Source organism: Pinus tabuliformis, chromosome 7 (assembly GCF_031772625.1).
Source record: "Pinus tabuliformis cultivar Carrire ecotype Pingquan chromosome 7, CPIR1, whole genome shotgun sequence".
Lineage (NCBI taxonomy): Eukaryota > Viridiplantae > Streptophyta > Pinopsida > Pinales > Pinaceae > Pinus > Pinus tabuliformis.
This window is the reverse complement of record NC_142293.1, coordinates 1,457,177,082-1,457,201,149: the sequence shown is the minus strand read 5'-3', so window position 1 is coordinate 1,457,201,149 and position 24,068 is coordinate 1,457,177,082. Positions and strand designations below refer to the sequence as shown.

The window sequence follows — 24,068 nt, the reverse complement described above, 5'->3', positions numbered from 1 at the left end:
CCCGTCCTGTCTCCTGCTGTATCTACGATTACGTCAGTCATCAGAAACAAACCTTTGCTTCAAATCGAACTTACATCGAAGCAAAGACTGAAGAGTAATAAAGTTTTTGGCAAAACGTGTGATCGGAGGACACCGCAACTCCTTGTTTCTAGTGAACTTCCTCGTGAAGCTAAGAACAAAAGCATGGTTATAAATAAACTTGGGGACACTCCTAGCCATATCAACAGCCTCCTTGATGAAGGAGAGTTTCCCCATATCCTCAAGCAGCAAATTGAGACAATGTGCTGCACACGGAGTCCAGAACAATGTGCAATGCCTCTCCATAAGCATCTTGCCAGCAGACACATAATTAGTTGCATTGTCTGTTATGACTTGCACCACATTTTGCACACCAATCTCCAGAACGAACCCATCTAACAACTCACATATCATTGTTGCATCTTTGATATGTTCTGATGCATCCACTGATTTAATAAACATGGTACCTTTAGGACAATGTACCAAGAAATTTAGAAGGGTCCTACGCTTTCTATCTGTCCAACCATCAGACATCATTGTGCATCCAATAACTTCCCATGTTTTTTTCAACTCCGCCAATCTAGTGTTGATTTCTTGCTTTTCTGCTTGAAGAATTAGCCCCCACAACTCCTCATATGTAGAACTTTTGTACCCTGGGCCCACAACAACAATAACATCACACATTGGTTGCTAAAATGGATTGGTTTTGGTGATGCTGAAGGGTAACTCGCTCCAGAAAGGACACCTACCCATGAGTCTATTTGCTTATTGCTTCTCTTTTTTTTAACAAGTGATTTTATGCCAGGTTGTGATCCATGTCCTGTTCGTGGAACAAAAAAAATGACCTTGCACTAGCAGTAGCAGGTGATGCTGTCGAGCCCCTCCCACTACCCTCATCATCAAAATCAAGAGAAGATATCCCAAAAGATCTACCTGCACGTTCAGCCTTGTTTCTTTTTGTCTCTTCCTTCTTTCTGTCTTTTTCATCTATTGCCTCAAGAGCTTTTTGTATAAGCTCCGAACTAGAAAGTGTACAAATCCCAACATCATGTCCAGTGAGTCTAGCCATAAGGTATTTCAATCGTGTAACCCCTCCTGTCATCCTGGTCCCACACAATTTGCATGTAAGATATGCTCGATTTGTCCCACCATCAGGCTCCCCATACTCCCAAAATGGGTCCAAGGTTTTTGGCATATTTGAATTTTGTAGTGAGCTAACTCAAACCTAGGGCACCAAAAAAAATAAATTGGAATTAATAAGTAATAACCACCTCATTTTACAAAATAATTTTTTTCTACATTATTTGGAATGTGAATTCAATGAAAAACCATAAATGACAATAAGAGGGTGCATTTGAAAGTAAAAAAATAAATGGAGTTTGTTGTCCAAATATGGAGAAAACCCTTGCATTTTCTCATGGGCATGAAAGTCATGGAAAATCGAAAAAAAGAAAAAAGAAACAAAATGTTTGTAGGCAAATAGGCAAGCAAGAATAATCCTAAAACTATCAAAAAATTCATTAACATAGGGGTTTATTTGAACATCCCTGTTAATGGAAGAAATGAAATTGTCTCACTGTTCTTCAATCTTAGATCAACAAAATCTTGATTGTTGGTGTCGATAATGGCTATTCAACACTCAAATCCTCCTTGGCAGCAAGCACATAGCTCTCCCCTTCCTTCTCCAGCAATCAGAAATTAAAATGAACGAAAAAAAACAAAATCAACCTTTTCTAGCCGCGGCGACAATTTTTTGTTGTGCCCGAGTGATATTTTGAATCGTAGCGCGATATTTTCCCGACAAAGTGCCAATATTTCGGAAATATCGCGAATTGTAGCACAATATTTTCCCGAGAAATTGCCGATATTTCGGAAATATCGCGATATTTTCGAGGAGACAAAATATCGCAATATTTCCTCAGCGATATCTCGTCTCCCCGAAAATATCTCGATATTTGCGAATATCGACAATATCTCAGCGATATTGCCAACACTGCTTTGGAATGCTAATGATATGTTCATTTATGCAAGCAACATCAAGTGAAATATAAATAGATAGGTAATTTAATTTGCAAATTTGATAATTTGTAAATAAAAATATTAAATCCATTATCACTACATTTATGAAAAAGTAATGTAACATTGATAGAATAATTCAATGAAGACATTGTCATATATACAACGTCCAAATTCATGTATTTGTATTCAAAATTGGTTAAGCTATACATTTTTCTCTTTTACAAAATGGAAGTTCATTCTCAAATAGATAATGAAAGTTCATGCACATAAATGACATAATGGCAAAATGGAATCATGATTGATCTAAAAAATGGGTCTATAAATCACCAATGCCACTCATTTACTCCCAAACGCATTTCCAAATTGAAATGGCTGCAAAAATTACATTATACCAAATATCACGGGCATCTTTATTTTGGCTACAAACTCAATAATCATTGTTACTCTTTTCATCAGGCACACAATCTTCATTTGGGATTTGGTTAGCTATACACTTGAATGAATTTGATTGTTCCTCTATTTTTTTCCTAGATCGTACAAAACCTACTTCTTATAAACGTTGCATATGATTGCAATATAATACAACATTTGTCAATAACACATAAATTAACCAATCAACTCGTCTATGACATGCATTGTTCTTCTCACTTATGTAAATATCCTTAATATACCAATGATAAGATTCAATTACGTTGTTTGTGTCTTGATTGGTGTAGAAAATTTCTATATGTTTTGGCCCACATATATGTAGAAAGAAATATATTAATTACACATTAATTAACATGACATGCAAAAAAGAGTCATTAAAGCGACCTACAAAAAAACTTACATATTTTGTTGTTTTCTAACCAAATGGTTTTAAAATATTCCAAAAACTCTTTATGCTCACTAAATTATTAAAAGAACTTTTCAACTACCTTTATTACAAATTCATCGTCTTGACTTGTGTGCATGATATCTCCTAAAGCATAAAAAATTAAAATTTGGTTTTCCCTTGCTTGGACTTTATTTCCAACATTCTCCAACCATGCACAATGAACATGCAACATGTACACTTGATTGAAACCATGCACAATGAACATGCAACATGTACACATTGAAAACATGGAAGAACATACTTTTTAGAGAGTATATATTAACAATATTTTTTGTCTTTTGTAAATAGAATAAACACATCACCTTAACCCTTCAATTTCAACAATAGCATCATTTGTGATAAATGCTTTCTCAACATGCCAATCTAATAACTCTTCTTTCCAATGGAAAATAAGGTGGATATCCATTTAGAAATATTAGCTATAATATTGTGTAATGATATCACTCAAGTTATTGAATAAAGCTCAAAAATGAGAAATCAAAAATAATATCTTATTCACAAGTAGAAAGGTTAAATTTCTTCTTTATATGATAAGTTAAGAGACAATTTTCTATTAACAATGTCACTCAATATAAGGGATGATAAGGGATAAAGCATTGGGGTTGATCTTTCTTTCTCTTTCTCTGCTTTGGTGATTGTTGAGTGAATGAATGACATTACCCCCAACTCAACCAACATATATTCGCTTCTCGACCATCCAATTAACATTCAAGTGCTCTATACAATGAATGGGAGGAATGAAAACAAGTCCATCAACTAGTTTTTTGAGGTCAAAAGAGTCTTTTAGTGAAATGACAAAGGTCAAAGAAGGCGGAACCAATAGGTGTTTTGGTCAAGTGCATAATTGAGAGGGAACAAGAAGCAAATCTAGTCAAGTCCCCTTGAGAGGGATTGATCTCTCATGACTCTTTGAGTAAGAAAGTTCCAATGAGAACCTTATTTTTAACCCATCAAAGTATATAACCATATTAGTTAACCTCTATTTGAGAGGAGTAAAAATAAATAAAAGACTAACACAATACCGTCATTATTTATCTATTTTATTAAAAGAGCGATAGGTTTAGGTATCCTCAATTTAAAAACCATTTCAATCAAGATAGTATTACAAACTCAATATTTTAAAGAGAATGATCACATCAATGCCAAGGTTGTCAATGAAGAAGGGAAAATCTCAACGATGTTGTTGGTCATTTGTGATTTGTTGAACCCCTTGTCCATAGTCAATTATTGTCATTCTTTTGTCAACTTCCAAACAAATCAATGCAATGGACCAATAAGAATAGTGAGTTTTTAATAATAAAATGGCAAAAGAACAAAAAAAAATTAAAAAAAAAACACTACATAAAATTTTAGTTTAAAAAAAAAATACCAAATAATATTACATGTTTTTATATAACTTATTCATTCATTCCACCATATATGACCCTATGAACTCACACTTACCTACCCACTAACCATGGAAAGCACTCTACATTTTTACCATACAAAATATATATATTTATATTTTATTAATCTTTATAAATAAACATTCTAATACCACTAAAAATGTAAATTTCAAAAGCCTCAAAATATTTTATTACGCCCATAAAACCCATACCCTCATTTTCCTTTATGTACAAGGACAAGCCGCTAATAATCCAAGAGGACAAAAACCACCTTAGTTACCAAGTTTGGCCGTAATTCCAAAAAAAAAATCGTCAATTTGTTGATTTTGGCAGCCAAAATAAATAAAGTAAAAAAGAAGAAATAAGTAAAGTTCGTTGATTCAGTATGGTTTTGTTGATTTTCGCTGATTTTTGCATGGTTTTGTTGATTTTTGCAGCCAAAATAAATAAAGTTAAAAAAAAAAATAAAAAAAATTATAAATTCGTTGATTCAGTGTGGTACAACTAATAATTCATATTCGATAATGTCATGTCTCCGCTAGATTCCAATTGGCTTGTTGGAGTGGGTTGTCACTTCGGACGTTCACAGTTCCAGAGTCCACTGCGATTTGTGCCTCTGCCAGTTTGAACGCGGAAAAGACAAAAGGCAAAGATCCAACATATTAATTTTTCACATGAAAACATGACATACAATACTTAATTAATTTGACAGAGGTAATTATTGAATAATTTTATATAGTATGAAATATGTAATGATTATTTTGCAGAGGCCCCGGGCTTTCAACCAATAATGCCTTGTTTCTGGGAGAATACGAGTTTGGACTTGCCCAACCTGCTTTGGTGAAAATAGTGAAAATAATGTAATGAAAGGCAAAATTAGTTTGGAATTGTGTAGTTTTCATGGAAAATAATGGGGTCTTGCAACAAATAATGCTTAATGTTTTGTTTTTGTTTTTGGGAGAATACGAGTTTGGACTTGCCCAATCTGTGTTGGTGAAAATAGTGAAAATAATGTAGGGAAAGGCAAAAAACTAGTTTGGAACTGTGTAGCTTTCATGGAAAATAAAAATAATACAGCAAAAGACAAAGTTAATGGAAGATTGTAATTTTTTTTATAGGAAGATTAATTAGCAAATTAGTAATTCTGGTATGAAAAACAAAGAAAATTTATAAAATGGCAGAGCCAAATTGCTAAAAAAGAAAAGAAAAGATAACTCTAAATTTACCAAAAATGATAAAATAGCAAATTGGTTGAAAACCAATAACACTTATATAAAAAATAAAGAATAATAACTTCTATATTGGAAAAAAATAATAAAATGACAAATTTCAGTTTAATATTTGAAAAAATTTATAAAATCACAAACCTTAATTGCAAATCCATATTTTTATTGGGGAAAAATTTAATGAATTTTCATGACAGTTTATATTTTGATAGTTTATATATACAAGAAAAAAGAAATATATCAAAAAATATATATATAATATATCTAATTTTTTTTATTAGATTTTATAGGGTCGAATTTTTTCAGTCTCGAAATCAAATTTGGTAACTACTAAGACAACCAACCAAAGTTACGGACCACCCAATAAAACACAATACCATCTTTGAAAAAATGGTTTACCAGAAACGAAAAACCTTACCAAACTGAATTGGACCTTGCCCTAGGATCAATCCAATAAGGTAGCTCGCCGACGTTAAGATTGAAAAAAAAATTATTGTTACGGTGCCTTTTTCCATTATTTTTATCTAATGGATTTTTTTTTAAAATTAACTGATTTCGTTAACAAAAGGTATACTTACATCGGTTAATTCATATGCAATGTGATTCAAACGTTGAATACTACTTTGTGCGATGGATATATTGGCTACAAAACTATGGGTGGTAAGGTGGTGAAAATTGTGATGTACAGAAGGTTAAAATCAATTCATGGTCCCCGCTGCCTCGTAGCTTGGTTCACCAAATGAATTTAAAAGATTCAATATTAGAGTAAAACGATCATCAACAGCTTGTTCATTGACATTATCCTTAACAAAATAACACAATTTTAGATCTCTACCAATCAAATAACAAAATTTCAGCGCTTCTTTCTACAGAACTAGGAAGCTACCAATTCTTACAATTTGGACCTCTATTTCAACTCCTTGGACGTGGACAAGACAAATCCCATCTGATTTAGTTGATCTAAAAACAAAAGAGGCAATTCAATTTTTTTGATATGTTGGACCTATAGAGTTCACCCTAATTTTTGGAGTTCGAAAACGTGGTTGCCCGGTTTGTTGTTCACCCGGTTTTTTGGAAATGCACTGTGCCAATTTCCTTAGAATTGGCCGATGCTTTGTGCTCCATTACAATGAATCCTGTGAGCTAAGTATACCTATACAGTATTGCGAAGGCCCTACGATGGCTGACGCTGACTGATATTGCTAGGTGTTTGACCGCCATTCACTCACTCACATTTATGCAAATTCTAACTTTCATTTTATAACAAACCTTTGACCAAGAGCTGTTAACCTAAGCGAGTGACCCACTAAAACTATGCACATAAAATGAAAAACCAACTTTGCCTTTACTCGCAGTAACATAAACTAGATCTGGGACCGGAACAACAAAAAATGCTGAGAACACTGGATCTTTCCAACGAATGGTGAATATGGCTACTGCCACTCGCGGCCTCCTTTTCCTTGAGGCAAGGCAACTGCTCACATAATAGGTGCCTTATATACTCTATCATTACATAGTTTGCAGAAATAATGGTTATTCATATGTTTCACAAGACGTTTTCTGTTCCACAAAAGGTTCAATCACAAGCCACTATTTTTCAAACTTCAACCTCATCGACAAGTAAATGTAAGACAACCATTCATGGTCTTCTTACAAAATATTTACATGAAAAAGTAAGCAGTATGGTGCATTACTTTTTTCCATGATGAACTTCAGAATGTCGATGGACTCTTGGACATGTCTACATCTGTTTGAGAGGTCATTGAACTGCTCCTAAAGGGAAGAAACTCTATGGAGAAAGAAATTGAGGCCGGCCTCATGCTTCTCCTTAGTGATCTAGGGATGGGTGTCGATTTTGGTGTCCAAAATCTTCTGGTTAGCTCAAATTTGTTCCAGTTCTGTTTGCAGATCGACACAATGTAAGCAGTCTTCATTTCTCGCCATTGCGTATGGGCAATCTGAGTTCTCCTTGCGCAGTGAGGTTAATGTGCTGCAAGATTGCTCATCCAACGAGCCTGGGAAGAAAAAACTTGGAGGAGGATTAACAGAAATGAGGGAAGGGGAACGAAGGCTCGGAGCAGAAGATTAGCCGAGAGAAAACAATAGAAGGAGTGAATGCAGCCAAGGAGAAGCGGAGATGCGATTCTTAGAGAAGGAGAGCGCGATTCTACAGCCCACCAAATCAGTGATATAAACCAAATCAGTCATATAAACATAGACTAAGCATGACTTGCAAATTTTGTTTCTTACTGTTTCAATTTATTAGAATCTATACTTGTTCAGGGTTTCCAAAAGTCAAGAATGACAAAAGCAAAGAGGAATTTTGTCTTCCTTGTAATATTTCCTTACTTTGCTTCCCAGTCATAATGCCTTGTAACACTGGAGCTTAGAGTCCCCAATCTTTTTTGGAATACAAAAAGCAACCGATTATGTAAAAAAATAAATTATATATATATATATATATACCATGTGTTGTGTTTTTTTCCATTTTAACTGCCATGAAGTGGCTTATTTTCTTAATACAAGGAAAGAAATGTAAACATGGGTAGATAAACACATAACCTGGTTTTCTTTCTTTTCAATTCTACCCATTCCATACAGCTCTGTCTTGTACCGTCTCCAATATTTTCGACTCCACTAACTGTACAGCGATAACAAATATTTATTACATAAAAGACGAACAAAGCAGTTAATTGTTCTATGAGAAACTGTCGAGGTGTCTTTCCCTGAACTCTAGAAGTCCCTGGTACAAACAACCATGACGCCATGGATTTCAGAAATGGAACTATGAAAAGAGTTTATTTTGAAACGCTGGTGATGCCGATTCAGATGATAAAATACGAGTGAAATGAAAAGATAGTGTTAGAGAGCAAGATATAGATGGTGGGTGTCACTGGTCTTAACAGTGGCAAGAGCTAACCAGCCTGTCATACCTTGTCTGGGAACGAGTGACCCACCACCTCCGAGCTGGCACCCGCTATGCTGGCGCATTTTCAAACCAGCGCTCGCGCCAAAAGAGCCATTTTCTCCATTCACGCTCCCATCGAAGAAGCTCCTCTACAACCCCTCTCGAGCATACACTGCTCCCGCTCACGGTGCTGGCTCACCTCACAGGGCTGCTCACGGTGCTCAATCCCAGCAGGCTATGCGCCCCCAGGCGTAAGGTAAATTAACCTTTGTGCTTAAATTAAATTCGTCTGAATTTATGAATTTATGCATCGAACAAAAGAACCCTTCGGCTTATGAGACTTGAACTGTTGAACCCTTCGAAACAAAATTGTGACAATGCGCATTAATCTATTACGCATACCATGATTAGATTTTAGATTTTCCAACCACACATCAAGATTTAGCCACCAGGTTTTTACCCGTAAACTCCAAAAAAATCATAACCTGTTATATCAAATTTATTTTACTAAAAAAATAAACATATTTCTTAAATACAAAACGTGGTTTCTTGGCCAGACCACAATTAGAGATATGTTTGAGGACAACGCTAATCGATATTCGACAAACTCGCGTGTTTTCCTCGGAGCTTCAGCTGATTGATTTGGATCAAAAGGGTGAAGAATCCATGGTAGCGACAAAGAAAGTTTTGTTGTGCGCTGGGAGAAGAATTGTTTCCCTGAGATATAGGCCTGGGCTTGAGGTTAATTTTTGAATCTTGATCAGTTGATAAACAATCAACGTACATAATTTCCAGTCTGCTCTTTGCATGAGCTTTGGGGTTTAAGTTAACACCCATACTTGCAAGAGTGATCTTGTTTTCGTTTGCCCTTTATAGATTTTTATAACCTAGTAATACAAATAACATACAATTAATATTGGAATGAATTTATGTATGCAGGATTAGCTGATAAGATTCATGGGAAAACATTGAAGGTTAGTGGAGAGTATCAAGCCTATACATTGCATGAAGCTATTAGAGTTGTTGGTCAGATAATACCGTGGAACTATCCACTCACAATGTTTGTTCTTAAGATCAATCCTGCCCTGGCCTGTGGATGACAATAGTCATTAAATCTGCAGAGAACACTCCCTTAGTCACATTATATTGTGCCCACTTGGCCAAACAGGTATTAGTCTATTTCTTTAAACTTGCAGACAATGCAAACATCAATCATCATAATAGTTATATCAGTGCAATATTTAGTAGCCTGGTCCTAATACAACCTATGTAACTGACTTGCCTATCTTTCGGAATACACATGCATCCTAGTGGTTCACTCTGTATTGCCAGTTTAAAATTTCTATTATTGTGGACTCAATTTTCTGATGTGTGCATGAAATGAATTCAAGACAAAAAGTTTGTTTCTACCACCCACCAACACCTAAACAAATCCCATCATCTCTACTAACACAACATATAATAAAAGATGCATCATTACAGTAATATTTCAGTCTAGAAAACCTTGTCATGTTTGCCTAGAAGTATATTTTAAAATGGCATTTTGGAACAATAATTTCTGAACACAAGCTAGGGATACCTTTCAGTATAGCCACAACTGGAGATGGTGCAGGAGCCAATTGTTTTTCCCTCTGGTATGGAACTCTAGGAACTGCGGGATAAATGGAAATCAGTCAAAACCACTGTGAAATCAGACATTATAACATCATCTTATAGCAGCACTAACTTTTCATACTAATATTGTGGAGTTTGGACAATTTTCATACCTTCATAAGGAATACACTTCAAAAGGTAGCAGATATGGGTTTGGGAACAAAAAAATTTCCCATTTTCATAGGACTTTAGCGAATGCAGCCAGCTACTCCTTGGGTTCAAACAGTTATGTTGGTAAAACTCAAAACTCAGAAAAGTGCTTGTGCAACATCTACTAAGTAGCTTCTGTCAAGGATCAACAAAATTAACTCCGTAGTCTATACAAAGAAGACAATACCATCATAGTAAAACTCTTCACAAGCCATCCGCTCAACATCCAGAAACATCAGGTGGAAGGGATGCTATGACATTACCCAAGGACTCCCAGCACAGAATCTGCTTCCAGATTGGGAAAGCTTTAGTCCTATGCTATGACATATGAACTACATTTAGGGATCGCAACGCAAAATATAGTCAAGAAAACAGCCACAAATAGACGGTCCCCAAAAAGAGGGATAAGATGCAGAACCGTAAAGTAATCATGGTAGAAGGTGCTTGAAGAAAGAGAACAAAAGTGAGAACATAAATGGGATACCAAAACCAGTTTAAGGATCATGAACACCATTATTTTGGAAATAGACACTGTCTATTCCCATTCACACTAGTTTGAAAGAATCTCCAGAACCCAATAAGGTGCCTATTGTAACAAGATCTTGTGTCATTGATCCAGATGATTGTAATATCTTACCATAAACCCTGCAAGAGAAGAATGTGGAAAACTTTGAGATGGACAAAGAAGTGGAAACCCAGGTAAGGGAAAACAGAAAAGGGAGACATGTTTTGGCATGAGGAACATGGAATGCATTCGATGCACATTCTCCTCTTGGAAAAATCAAATATTCCAACAGAGAATGAAGTACTGGGAGATTTCATTGCCCTTTAATTTTTAAATTCCACTGGTTACTTCAAGACGTAATCATCTACCCACAGGATAGTGACCTAGTAATGAGTTGTGAATGGTACTTGCCAAATGACCCGGGTTCAAACCCTGGCAGGTGTACATTAACTCAAAGAGATTCCATGAAATTGTTCACAAAAACAGTTGTGTCAGTCAGTAAGGAGGGAGAATATGGCCATTGGCCTTTTTTCCATAATACCCCATTAAGCGCTATTATAATTTGATAATAAATTTAAAATATTATAGATCGATAGTCTATAATCAAATTAGTAAAAACTCTAATGCCTAACTCTTCTCCTCTCCACTCTGTTTTTATTGAAAATTGGAATGCCCATCTCTCATTCTCTTCACTACTATCTTATGAAAGCTTAGTTATTGCAAAATCCAATAACCATATTAGATTAGTGAAAAGTGGAATTCCTAATTCTGCTCCTCTCCACTCTGCTCTTATGAAAGGTTAGCTGATGCAGATGCCTAATGGCTTTCACCAACCACGTCTTAACCTGTTGTGCTAGCTCATTTATTTATTTATAATGTACTATACTGCTCTTCATCATTAATGACATCCGCCATTCCAAAAGTGGGAATGCTCAGATCAATTATATGTTGTTTATACAGATAATCTGAAAGTTGTTATGGGATAAGCCATTCGTAAGTGCAATTCAAATTTAGTAAGTTATCTGCTTCTAGATTTTATCTTCCAGTAATGAAAATCCAATTTGAAAGTAAATAACTGTAAATATTAGTGGAAGCTTTAGAGCCAACGATACACTTGATTCAATGGAATTCTAACTTTGAAGAAGCTCCACTTGGATATGACATACACAAGTTAAGAGAGCGAGTCTCCATCTATCAATGGACTATTTAACTTTGTCTAGAGGAGATGAATGGCTATAAAGGGTTCTAAATTGCCAATTTAACTGCAGACTATATGAGCCACTAGAAGGATGAAAAATACATAACCAAGTCCCCATTCACCAGTTTAAATGCTTCAATGGCTGCTTCTGCTGCTGCCTGCATATACATTCACCAATATCGTGTCATTAGAATCGTAGAATAGAATGGCTGCTTCTGCTGCTACCAAAAAAATAAATTTACATGCTATCATTACGCAATAAGTTATGCATTTTATCTATGGAGGATTGGCAGTTAAGGTCATACACTATTTCAGTACTTGTAGATACTGATGAATTGTGTAAATTAACAGTGAGTGTAGTACCCTAGACATAAGGGTTAAGAGTAAAGAGGAACTCACATGGGCATGGATCATGTACATGCATCTGTAGGTATCACCAGATATATGAGCAGTGAGAACGTGAACGTTGTGCTTCTCTAGAGTATAAAATATTGTAGCGAGCTGTCTTGGAATACGTGCACTGCATATTCCAATCTGAGCTTTTGTTGGGTGTGGAGCCTGATTATCTTCTATATTCAAAGGTATCGCCACATAGGACCCCAGCTCGAAATGGGGGCGGCAACGCCGCCCGTAAAATGTTCGCTGCAGGGGGGGTCCAAGGGGGGGCGGCGCCCCCGAAGCTAAAAACAGCTGTAAAATTGCCTTGTAAAAGTATAGTAATTTCTAGTCAATCTGGGTCGTTCATTAGGCAGATGATCTGACGGTAGAACTTATGTTTAGTTTAGGGTTTTTTGCCCTAGAAGGCAACACCTCTCTTTGTCTGAGGGTATTGTATTTGAGGCTGTGTGATAGATGTGTATTCTGTGAGCGAGAAACAGAGAGGTGAGACTGTGAGAGAAAACAGAGGATATTACAGCGGATTTGCTGTAGGTTGTGTCTCTTCATTTTGCTGGATAATAGAAAGGAAGGACTGGTTGTTCGGGGTGGACGTAGCCCAAACTGGGTGAACCACGTATATCTGTGTCTCTCTTGTTTTGTGCGTTTTCTGTGTTTATATTTCTGCAATATTTTATGTGTTCCATTGCTCCGTAATATATAATTTTCTAACAACTGGTATCAGAGCCGAAGGTCTATTTGGCTGATAAACTCGCAGGAAAGAAGGGTTCCTGGTTCGAGTGGGAGCAATGGCGGAAGATGGTAAGTTTAGGGTTGAGAAATTTAACGGCCAAAACTTCTCGCTGTGGAAGATGCAGATGGAAGATTATCTGTATCAGAAAGATCTATACCTACCATTGGGCGGAAAAACAAAGATGCCGACGGGTATGAAAGACGAAGAATGGAACCTTCTCGATAGAAAGGCACTCGGAACAATACGGTTGTGCCTTGCTGCATCAGTCGCCTTCAACATTTCGAAGGAAACCACGACAGAGGGTTTGATGCAGACGTTTTCGAAACTATATGAAAAACCCTCAGCCTCAAACAAGGTATTTCTTATGAAACGGTTATTTAATATGAATATGTCGGAAGGTGGATCTGTTGCAAACCATTTAAATTATTTTAATACAGTTACAAGTCAGTTAAGTTCTGTAGGGGTAAACTTTGATGATGAAGTTAGAGCTCTGTTATTCTTGTGCTCATTACCAGAAAGTTGGAATGGTTTGGTAATGGCCATTAGTAACTCCGTTTCTGGATCTAGTACTTTAAAGTTTGATGATGTTGTCGGTGCTATCTTTAGCGAGGAAATGCGACGGCAAAGCTCCGGTGAGACATCGGGAAATGCTTTGAGTGCAGAGTCTAGAGGAAGAAAAATGGAAAGAGGACAGAGCTCAGGATATCGCAGTAAATCAAGGAAAGGCAGATCCAAGTCTAGATCGGGGATAGTGTGCTGGAAATGTGGAAAGAAAGGACACCTAAAGAAAGACTGTAGATCTCGGAAGGGAAAAGAAGGAGATGCACAGCAAGAAAACAATCATAAAGCAAATGTGACAGGTGAGGTGTTACAAGATGCTTTGATTCTTTCTTTCGAAAATATTACTAATTCCTGGGTGGTAGATTCAGGGGCTTCATTCCATGCCACACCTGATAAGAAATACTTTCATGACTATGTTCAAGGAGATTTTGGACAAGTTCGTCTAGGTGATGATAAACCCTGTAAAATCGTTGGAATGGGTAAGGTTCTTGTAAAATAGCAGAATGGAAACCAATGGCTATTAAAGGAGGTAAGGCATGTTCCAGATCTAAAGAAAAATCTGATTTCAACAGGGCAGTTAGGCGGTGAAGGTTGTGTGACAACTTTCACAGATAAAGCTTGGAAGGTCACTAAAGGAGCCCTGGTAATAGCAAAAGGTGAAAAGGTTGGTACATTGTATTTATGCAATGGTATTTCTAACTTTGTTAATGCTTTAACTTCCAGAGGAGCAGATGCAGCATTATGGCATCATAGGCTTGGACACATGAGTGAAAAGGGGATGAAGATTCTTCACTAAAGGAATTTGTTGCCGGGTTTGAAGAATGTTGATTTGGACTTCTGTGAGAACTGCATTTATGGAAAACAGAAGAGAGTTAGATTTCTCAGAGTTGGGAAAGAAAAGAAGAACGAAAAATTAGAGCTTGTGCATACAGACGTATGGGGACCTGCTCAGGTATAATCTCTCGGTGGCTCTCGTTATTATGTTACTTTTATTGATGATGCAACTAGAAAAACTTGGATTTATTGTATTAAGAATAAATCTGATGTATTTGATACTTTCAAGAAATGGAAAGCTTTGGTTGAGATTGAGACAGGAAAGAAATTGAAGTGTCTTAGATCATACAATGGAGGTGAATATTGCAGCAAAGAGTTTGATAGATACTGTTCAGAGCATGGAATTCGCAGAGAGAAGACAGTTCCAAGAACACCACAAGAAAATGGTGTGTCAGAAAGGATGAACAGAACAATCATGGAGCGTGCAAGGTGCATGAGATTGCATGCAGGATTGCCTTTACAGTTTTGGGAAGATGCTGTAGATACTGTTGTTTATCTAATAAACAGAGGGCCTTCAATTTCCTTGGATGGTGGTGTTCCAGAGGAAGCATGGACAGGTAAAAAGGTAAACTACTCTATTTTAAAGCCTTTTGGTTGTGAGGCCTTTGTCCATATTGATAAAGAAAATAGAACAAAGCTTGAGGCAAAGTCAAAGAAATGTACCTTTATTGGATATGGTGTTAATGATTTTGGTTATCGCTTATATGATTATGAAAATCACAAAATCATTAGAAGCAGAGATGTAATATTCAATGAAAAGGTATTGTATAAGAATCAGTTGCAGGAAAAGAAACAGGAAAAGGAAAACAAGGAATACACAGTTCTTGATGAAATCACTGAAAAAGTAAAGGTGCCTGAAAATAATAATAATCAACAACCACAACAACAGCAACCACCACAACAACAAAAGGCACCCCAAACACCTGAAAGTGGTGTTAGAAGATCTACCAGGATAGGTAGACCCCCTGAACGATACTCTCCTTCATTATATTATTTATTGTTGACTGATTTCGGTGAACCCGAATGTTATGAAGAAGCAATGCAGGTTGAAAGCAGGAAGAAGTGGGAGGTAGCCATGGAAGAAGAGATGGACTCCTTAATGCATAACCAGACTTGGGATTTAGTCAGGTTGCCTGTAGGAAAAACTACATTGAAGAATAAATGGGTTTACAGGCTGAAGGAAGAAGATGGAGGAAAACGGAGGTATAAAGCTAGACTTGTGGTGAAGGGGTTTGCACAGAAGAAAGGTATTGATTTTGATGAAATATTTTCTCCTGTTGTTAAAATGACTTCAATCAGAACTATTTTAAGTCTTGTAGCAGCTGAAGATTTGCATCTTGAGCAGTTAGATGTAAAGACAGCCTTTCTCCATGGGGATTTGGAGGAAGAGATATATATTCAGCAGCCACAAGGATATGAGGTGAAAGGGAAGGAGAAACTAGTGTGCAGGTTGAAGAAGAGCTTGTATGGCTTAAAACAGGCTCCAAGGCAGTGGTATCTAAAATTTGACAAGTTTATGTCTGAACAAGGTTATAGTAGATGTCACTCTGATCATTGTGTTTATTTGAAAAAGAAAAATGATGGTAGCTATATTATATTGTTACTGTATGTAGATGACATGCTTGTTGCAGGATCTAACATGCAGGAAATAAATGTGCTCAAAAGAAAATTGGCAAATTCATTTGCAATGAAGGATTTGGGAGCTGCAAAACAAATCCTTGGTATGAGAATAACTAGAGACAGGAAAAATCGTAAATTAACATTGTCTCAGAATGAGTACATACAAAAGGTGTTGAAAAGATTTAACATGCACAATGCAAAACCAGTTAGTACACCTTTTGCTAGCCATTTCAAACTTAGCAAGGAAATGTGCCCAAAGACCCAAGAAGACATGGATTATATGTCTAAAGTTCCATCAGCAGTTGGAAGCTTAATGTATGAAATGGTCTGCACAAGGCCTGATATTTCACATGCAGTGGGAGTTGTAAGCAGGTACATGAACAATCCAGGAAAGGAACATTGGATGGTAGTGAAATGGATTCTCAGATATTTGAAAGGTACCACAAATCAAGCATTATGCTTTGGTGGTTCAAACATCTCCCTACAAGGATATGTTGATGCAGATATGGCAGGTGACAGAGATAACAGGAGGAGCACTACAGGATATGTATTTACTGTTGGAGGAGCAGCTGTCAGTTGGGTTTCAAAAATCCAAAGTGTTGTTGCACTTTCAACAACAGAAGCAGAGTATGTTGCTGCTACAGAGGCTAGTAAAGAAATGATTTGGTTACAAAGGTTTATGGGTGAATTGGGTAAGGAGCATGATATGGGCACGTTATACAGTGATAGCCAAAGTGCCATTCATCTTGCAAAGAACTCAGCATTTCATTCCAGGACTAAACACATACAGCTCAAGTACCATTTCATACGATCAGTGTTGGAAGATGGAGAGTTGAAGCTGGAAAAGATACACACTAGCCAGAATCCTGCAGATATGCTAACAAAAGCTGTAACCAGGGAGAAATTGAGAATATGCTCAGTTTCAGTTGGTCTTCAAGGATGACGATGAAGATGAGAAACAGCCAGGTCCAAAGAGGAGTCATTGTCCAGCAAGTGGAGCAGCGGTGGAGTTGCTACAATCAGTCTCCAAGTGGGAGATTGTTGGGTGTGGAGCCTGATTATCTTCTATATTCAAAGGTATCGCCACATAGGACCCCAGCTCGAAATGGGGGCGGCAACGCCGCCCGTAAAATGTTCGCTGCAGGGGGGGCGGCTGCGACCTTTGGGAGCCCCCCCCTGGCAGGGGGTTTCGGGGGCAGCGCCCCCGAAGCTAAAAACAACTGTAAAATTGCCTTGTAAAAGTATAGTAATTTCTAGTCAATCTGGGCCGTTCATTAGGCGGATGATTTGACGGTAGAACTTATGTTTAGTTTAGGGTTTTTTGCCCTAGAAGGCAACCCCTCTCTTTGTATGAGGGTATTGTATTTGAGGCTGTGTGATAGATGTGTATTATGTGGGCGAGAAACAGAGAGGTGAGACTATGAGAGAAAACAGAGGATATTACAGCGGATTTGTTGTAGGTTGTGTCTCTTCATTTTGCTGGATAATAGAAAGGAAGGACTGGTTGTTCGGGGTGGACGTAGCCCAAACTGGGTGAACCACGTATATCTGTGTCTCTCTTGTTTTGTGCGTTTTCTGTGTTTATATTTCTGCAATATTTTATGTGTTCCATTGCTCCGTAATATATAATTTTCTAACAGCTTTCTCACCAAAAACACTGAGCGCAACATTTGGGGATGACTAGGTTTGTAAAGTATGATCAATCGAAGTTGATATTGAATGAGAAGCTCGTCTCCAGTTGTCCACAACTGGCTCCATGGAGTCCTACAGTTCAAATGATCTGAATTCCTTCGTGGCAGCAGATTGAGTCTTTTCTAGTCTCTGATTCTGTAGCACTTGTAGTGACTTCTGGAGAGATTTGATATATCCAATAGCCTCAACTACTATGGTGGATTTGTCTGTTTGTTGCCAAAATTCATTAGAGTTATTGAGGTCAGTGAAGATCACAAGCTAGCCAACTATAAAGGAGTTGCTAATAGAGAGACAAGCACATGAAGAGATTGGCATGAAATACAAACTAGCCCAATAGTGCTAATTGAAAACCTAACTGCACCATGGGAAGAAGAAATAATCTGTTAGGATAATCAATAATTGGGCCTTGTACTGAGAAGGGTTAGTCTACTGTTCTAGCATGAGAATATCTAACATTAATTTCATAGAATCATAAGCTTCAAACTTCATAAAATCATGTAAAACTGTTTTTCATACCCATAGTAATATTTTCAATATTTTGTTAAAAGAAAACCATGGTTTATAAAAACTAACAACCTAGAGATATATGCAACAGCAGCCACATATATCATAAACTCATCCAAGATGTCTAGACATTCATAGTTCAGTGTACTACATAGTATGGTAGAACAGTCTAGGCTGCTCATTTATGCATGTTCTGAAGAGCAGTTTTCTCTTCCTCTTATTTGATCACTGAAAAATGAGTACACTTGAGAAATCACAAAAGCTGAAGTATGGCCTGCAAATCTGAAGGAGTATGGCCAGTACATGGAAAAGAATGCTACAACAATAGACAATTTTTTGTGCTTTCTAGTCACTGCAGCAATCTGCTCTTCTTCTTGAATGCATTCTGCCTTTCTATTGTTCTCTTGCTCCTTTCTCAGGTTTGATCGACCTCTCATGTCTTGTCCTTTTGTTGCTTTGAGAGAAGATAACTATTCTCCTCAATCTTAGCTACCACCTATCTCAATCTTGAGATGTATGGATAAGTTTAAGTCCTAATATAAATCACTAATGTTCTGGAACTTATAGAACATTTCATTTAGATTCCTACCATTACTTGACTTCAAAGCATAATACTTTCACATTTATTTTCTATTTTTCAAGTGAAATTACAAAATAGGATTAGTGAACCAAAGCAATTTCTCAAACTACTTGAAGCCTGTGCAAGAAGTTCTTATTTTAGGGATTTGGATAAAGAACAATGAGGTGGGGAATCTTTTCAGACGACTTGGAGCTAAGAGATTGAGGGTTCTATTGAAAATTGAGATACATAGACAAATGTTTCCGTAATAGGGTTGGGTCTTCGGAATATAAACCCATGTCATGATCCATATTTATCAAGGAGTTGTTGGATTCTCTTTGCAACAAATTTTGCATGTTGTTATGTTTCTTTTAGCAATGTATTGATTATACCAAGATGAAGCATTTGAAATTCTATAATACTGTTTTGTGCATGGGTAGGAAAAGATGAAGGGGAGATAGGGAATTATGCTCTAAATGTGGTCATATTTGGTGGGGAATTGTGTGTAAATTGTACACACTACAGAAAATTGCATTTCAAGTGGTGTTCAATATTTATAACATGAATTGTTGCTCATATGTTTAGTAAATATTCGTGTTCCCTCATTTGTATAGGAATTTGAAGAATGAAAAAGTGGGACTTGATCAATGAGTTGGAGGTTGAGGACTCAGAAGGAATGACAGAGTTTTCAGTGGAAGATTTAACATGGACAGAAGTAGCAGGAGAGCAAGTCGCGATTATTCCATATTGTCGACTTAAGGATTTTATAAGTGGGGAGAAATTGAGGGAAAGTACACCTACTCAATTTGTTGCTAAAACTCAATGAATTAAAGATGTGAAGGATATCAAGAAGACAAATTCTTCAACATATCTAGAATATGTTGTGTGAGTCCTCTATATATATATAATTTTGATTTTAAGTTCACTATGTCAAACATGCATAAATATTTTATTTATTTTTTTGTAAATTCTTGATCACCAGATATTGGTGTGCCTATGGTCCAAATCATGTACAAACCAGCAATGTAGTTGAACCTCGATCTACAACTAAAAAACGTCTTCCACGTCACAACATTAAAGTTGGTTGTCATTGTCACTTTATTATGCGACAACTTGCTCTTAGACCAAATGATGTTGTTCTAATATATACAGCATGCAGACATATTGATGACAAAAATGTGGTTTGTCATGGAAATGAGGCAAATGACATGCCCAAGAAATTCAATTATGTGCCGCATTTAACAGAGAATATACGAACCATTGTTGAAGATTTGATTCGTGATGGTTTTAATGTTACGATGATCTGGGACAAATTTATCTTTGATTTAAGGTATGGATCTAGTGAGTTCTTCACAGGGGCACCTCGAGATTCTTTTATGACAAGAAAGTATGTGTCAAACATGTACAATAATATCAAGAGGCTAGAGTATGTGAGGCATGAAAGTGATCCAATGAGTGTGGATTGTTGGGTTAGTGAGTGCCTAGAGAAATTTTTCTTCTACCAACAACAAGATGTTGTTAAAAACATCCCTTTCATTATAGGCATACAAACTAAGTGGACGCTTTCAATGATGGTGAAACACTCACACAACAACATGTTATCAATGGACTCCACTTTCAGCACTAATAAATATGGGGTAAACATATTTACCAAAACTTCATTTATTCAACTTCATTTCAATGTCGACCTCTTATATGCTTATAATCTTGTTTTCTTATTGTAATGCAGTATCAAATGTACACCATAATGGCTTTTGATGATCATCACAATGGGATTCCAGTGGCATGGGTAATATCATCACGGAATGGTACTCCTGATATTTGTAAATGTATGTCACAATTATTTGCAAATGGGAAAAAGGAAAACCTAGATTGGCATGTCCGAGCTGTCATCACAGACGATGCAGCAGCAGAAATCGAGGCATTAAGGTGAACCAGTTTTTTCTTTTTAGAAGAGATAAAAAGCATTAATGTTCCAGGATATTCTCTTATAATGTTATATTATTTCAGGACTTGCACAAACTCTACACTATTATTGTGCATATGGCATGTCCGTAGAGCATGGTTGAAAAATGTTGGAACTAAGGTCAGGGGAAAGGAAAATAAAGTTTGTATCTTCCGTGCTTTAGGATTAATCATGCATTCGTGTAAAGATGATGAATCTGTGCAACATGAAATTCAAAGTTTCTTTGATGAATTCAAAGAAGAAACTATTTTTTTGGATTATTTTGTGACCAACTGGTTAGGCAACAACAAATTATGTAAGTTCCTTAAAGTTGCATTTTATCAGTTTATTTTGTAATGGACCATTTTCTATTGTTTCTTCGCATCTAATATATGTTTTTTTCCAGATATGTGGGCAAAAGCATATAGGGACTTCCCACATTCCAACCAGGATACTAATAATGCTATCGAATCTTATCACCGGTATTTAAAGCAAAGGTACTTTTGTGAGAAGAACAATGCTCGCATAGAAGGGTGGATTGGTCGTTGCATCTGTTATTGAAAAAGGTTGAGTTGTATTACATTCACATGCAACGTCTAAAAAAAGTTGGTTTTGTCCGAGCTTCAAAAACTGAGCAACAAATAAATTTAAGTAAATGCAAAGCAAAGAATATCCTAGATGAATATTGTGTGGCTGATGGAAACAATGAATGTGAGTATTTGGTTCGTAGCCAAACTATGGCGACTCGTGATACATGGTATCATGTTATTTATAAAGGGCTGAACCTAAACTTTTGTAATTGCAAATGGGCCCTAAATGGAAATATTTGTAAGCATATTTTAAAAGTTGAGATGGTAGTGACTAGCAATGTTTCGGGGGGCAATGAATTGCCTAATGTCTCTAGGTCTATTACAGAAAGACCTAGTTATTTACTTGATTTAAATGAATCATTTTTAATGACCCTAGAAATTGAAATGAACCTTCCACCTTCTCCTTACACTGATCAACCATTGTAAGGCTAGATAGTGCCCTAATAATCGATGAGGAAATTAAACTTTTGATTTCATCAACTCATAATAAATTGAGGGGTTTATTACAAATAACACCCACAACTTTGGAGCAGGCATATGCACTAAATCAATTGGTAGAAAATGTAAGCCAAGAGTACAATAATCAGAAATTCGATGTTGTAACTCCATCCAAGGTCACTAGCAAGAGGCGACATAGTTTCTTGAGCCCAATAAAAAAAAGGGGGCAAAGTGTTCCTACGTTGAAATCAAGAAAAGATGAACCACAGTTTCTAAAGGTTGGACGGTGTTGTGGAAGGAAAAGAAGCATGAATGAACAATTGGAGATCTCTTCTACAAAAGAAATCAATCTGGACCACACATCTAGAAGGGTAGAAGGTTTTATTTTACGAAATACTGCTATGGAAATATCAATTGATGTATCATTTTATGTGAAATTCAAAATATAATTATCTTCATCGCCTTCAATGCAATTGCATAACAATGTGTTTTTTTTTTGTTGTTACAACTGAAGGTTCCACATCTTATAATACTTCAAGTTGTCAAGTTCATTTATTTGATGAGAATAATGTGGATCCAAATATGGGGAGTTCATTGATTCATTTTCCATTTGATTCACCACGTCCACCTCTCTTGTTTGATCATTGAACCCCCTGGTTGTTTCCACCATTTGCACCAAATTCATTCATTGGACACCCTACCTCAACCCATAACATTTCGGTTCCACACCCTAGGGTGATGCCCCTTATTGTACAACCAGTCAAACTGTATCGTCGCTCGCACTCTATACCTTGTTCATTTATGACATCTAACATGCCTCAATCCATTGCCCCGAAACTACACAATTATTACACACTTCCAATAAACAATTTACCTATAGTTGCTCCATCTACAGAGGAGGGACAATCTACTCACATGCCTTCAAACTTTATGGTAAGAAAAGTTGGTTGATGAAAATGTTATAACTTTCATGAATGAAATTTTGTGTGAATGAAAATCTCTATTTATATTTTAAGTGAACCTATATTGGTAATTTGTTTTGTAATGGATTAACAAAAAACATTTCACAACATTCTTCTCAATTTGTTTTATAGGAAATAGCAGGTGAAAAGAACAATCAAAGTGCCAACAATCAATGGCAAGATGACAAATATTCGAGCTGATGAGTATTCATGGATATAATATGGGCATAACCCTATAAAGGGTTCTCTTAATCCAAGAACATGTTGTGTGCATGATGGGTTGAACATGTCTCTGGATATGTACAACATTATGAAATTCAAATTTTGTACGGTTATCGTATTGAGCTATTGAAATCTTTTTGTTGAACTCAATGCATATAAAATCTCAGTGTAAATGTTGGCTAAACTCTCACAAACTCCAGAAAATGGTTATTTGCCTTTTTGCTACTATAAGCTTGATACATCCTTTTTGGATAACAGTATAGTGCATTGTATATAAAGGCAGAATTGGAACTCTTATATATATCAGGTTGTCTCATTATTTTTGATGTCATTTTGGCATGCTGCTTTAATACAAAATTAATTTCAGTGAAAATTGGTCTTTTGTGAAAATTGGTGAAAATTATTGACATGCTCAAAGTCAGTCCTTTGGTGTCTGGAAATGATTGAAAATTGTGGAGTTGGAACCCATCTATGCATACTCAATGCTATGTCCTTCAAGTCCAATGTGTCATGACTCATGAAGGAAGGATGGACCTAGTAGGATGAAAAAAATTATTGTAGAGCTATGTTGCAGGAAATGTACCCCCTGCATACCAGCCACATTTCGGTACAAAAACTCCAAAAGATGGTTGAAACACGCCTAAAATACATTTCAGTGGGGCTGAAACACATTTCACATTGTTGAAACATGTTTCATCCTAGGCTGAAACACATTTCAGTGCGGCTAAAACACATTTCACATTGTTGAAACATGTTTCATCCCAGGCTGAAACACATTTCACATTGTTGAAACGTCATTCACCAAGTTTCAAAATCCATATGACATATGTTAATGTTTGTACGTGCGTAGGGCCATCCAGTGTACTTGTGTGGCCTATTGTTTCACATTGTGGAAACACATTTCAGCCCAGCTGAAACATGTTTCAGGTGTTGTAGACCAAGTTTCAACATTTGTGTGATGTGTTTCAGCATCTATACAATGTGTGTTGGCCCATACAATGCGGTTATGTGTCCTATTTTTGGCCCACAGCCCAATAAAATTCATTTTAAAGTAATTAAATATTAATTCTTTT

General features: G+C 36.5%; 2 protein-coding genes across 2 annotated transcripts; one reads left to right on the top strand and one right to left on the bottom strand.

Moving 5' to 3' along the window:
* Nucleotides 1-8,109: 8,109 nt before the first annotated feature.
* Nucleotides 8,110-18,295, bottom strand: LOC149253242 (uncharacterized). Its single transcript, XM_089454408.1, has 5 exons — nt 18,292-18,295; nt 17,852-17,981; nt 12,339-12,459; nt 12,047-12,097; nt 8,110-8,166 (listed from the first exon to the last, which is right to left on the bottom strand). Exons 1-5 carry the CDS (start codon nt 18,293-18,295, stop codon nt 8,110-8,112), a joined length of 363 nt encoding a protein of 120 aa, XP_089310534.1.
* Nucleotides 18,296-19,941: 1,646 nt separating this feature from the next.
* Nucleotides 19,942-20,771, top strand: LOC149253241 (uncharacterized). The gene is made up of 2 exons (XM_089454407.1): nt 19,942-20,307; nt 20,568-20,771. The coding sequence occupies exons 1-2, from the start codon at nt 19,942-19,944 to the stop codon at nt 20,769-20,771; spliced, it is 570 nt and encodes a 189-aa protein (XP_089310533.1).
* Nucleotides 20,772-24,068: the final 3,297 nt, after the last annotated feature.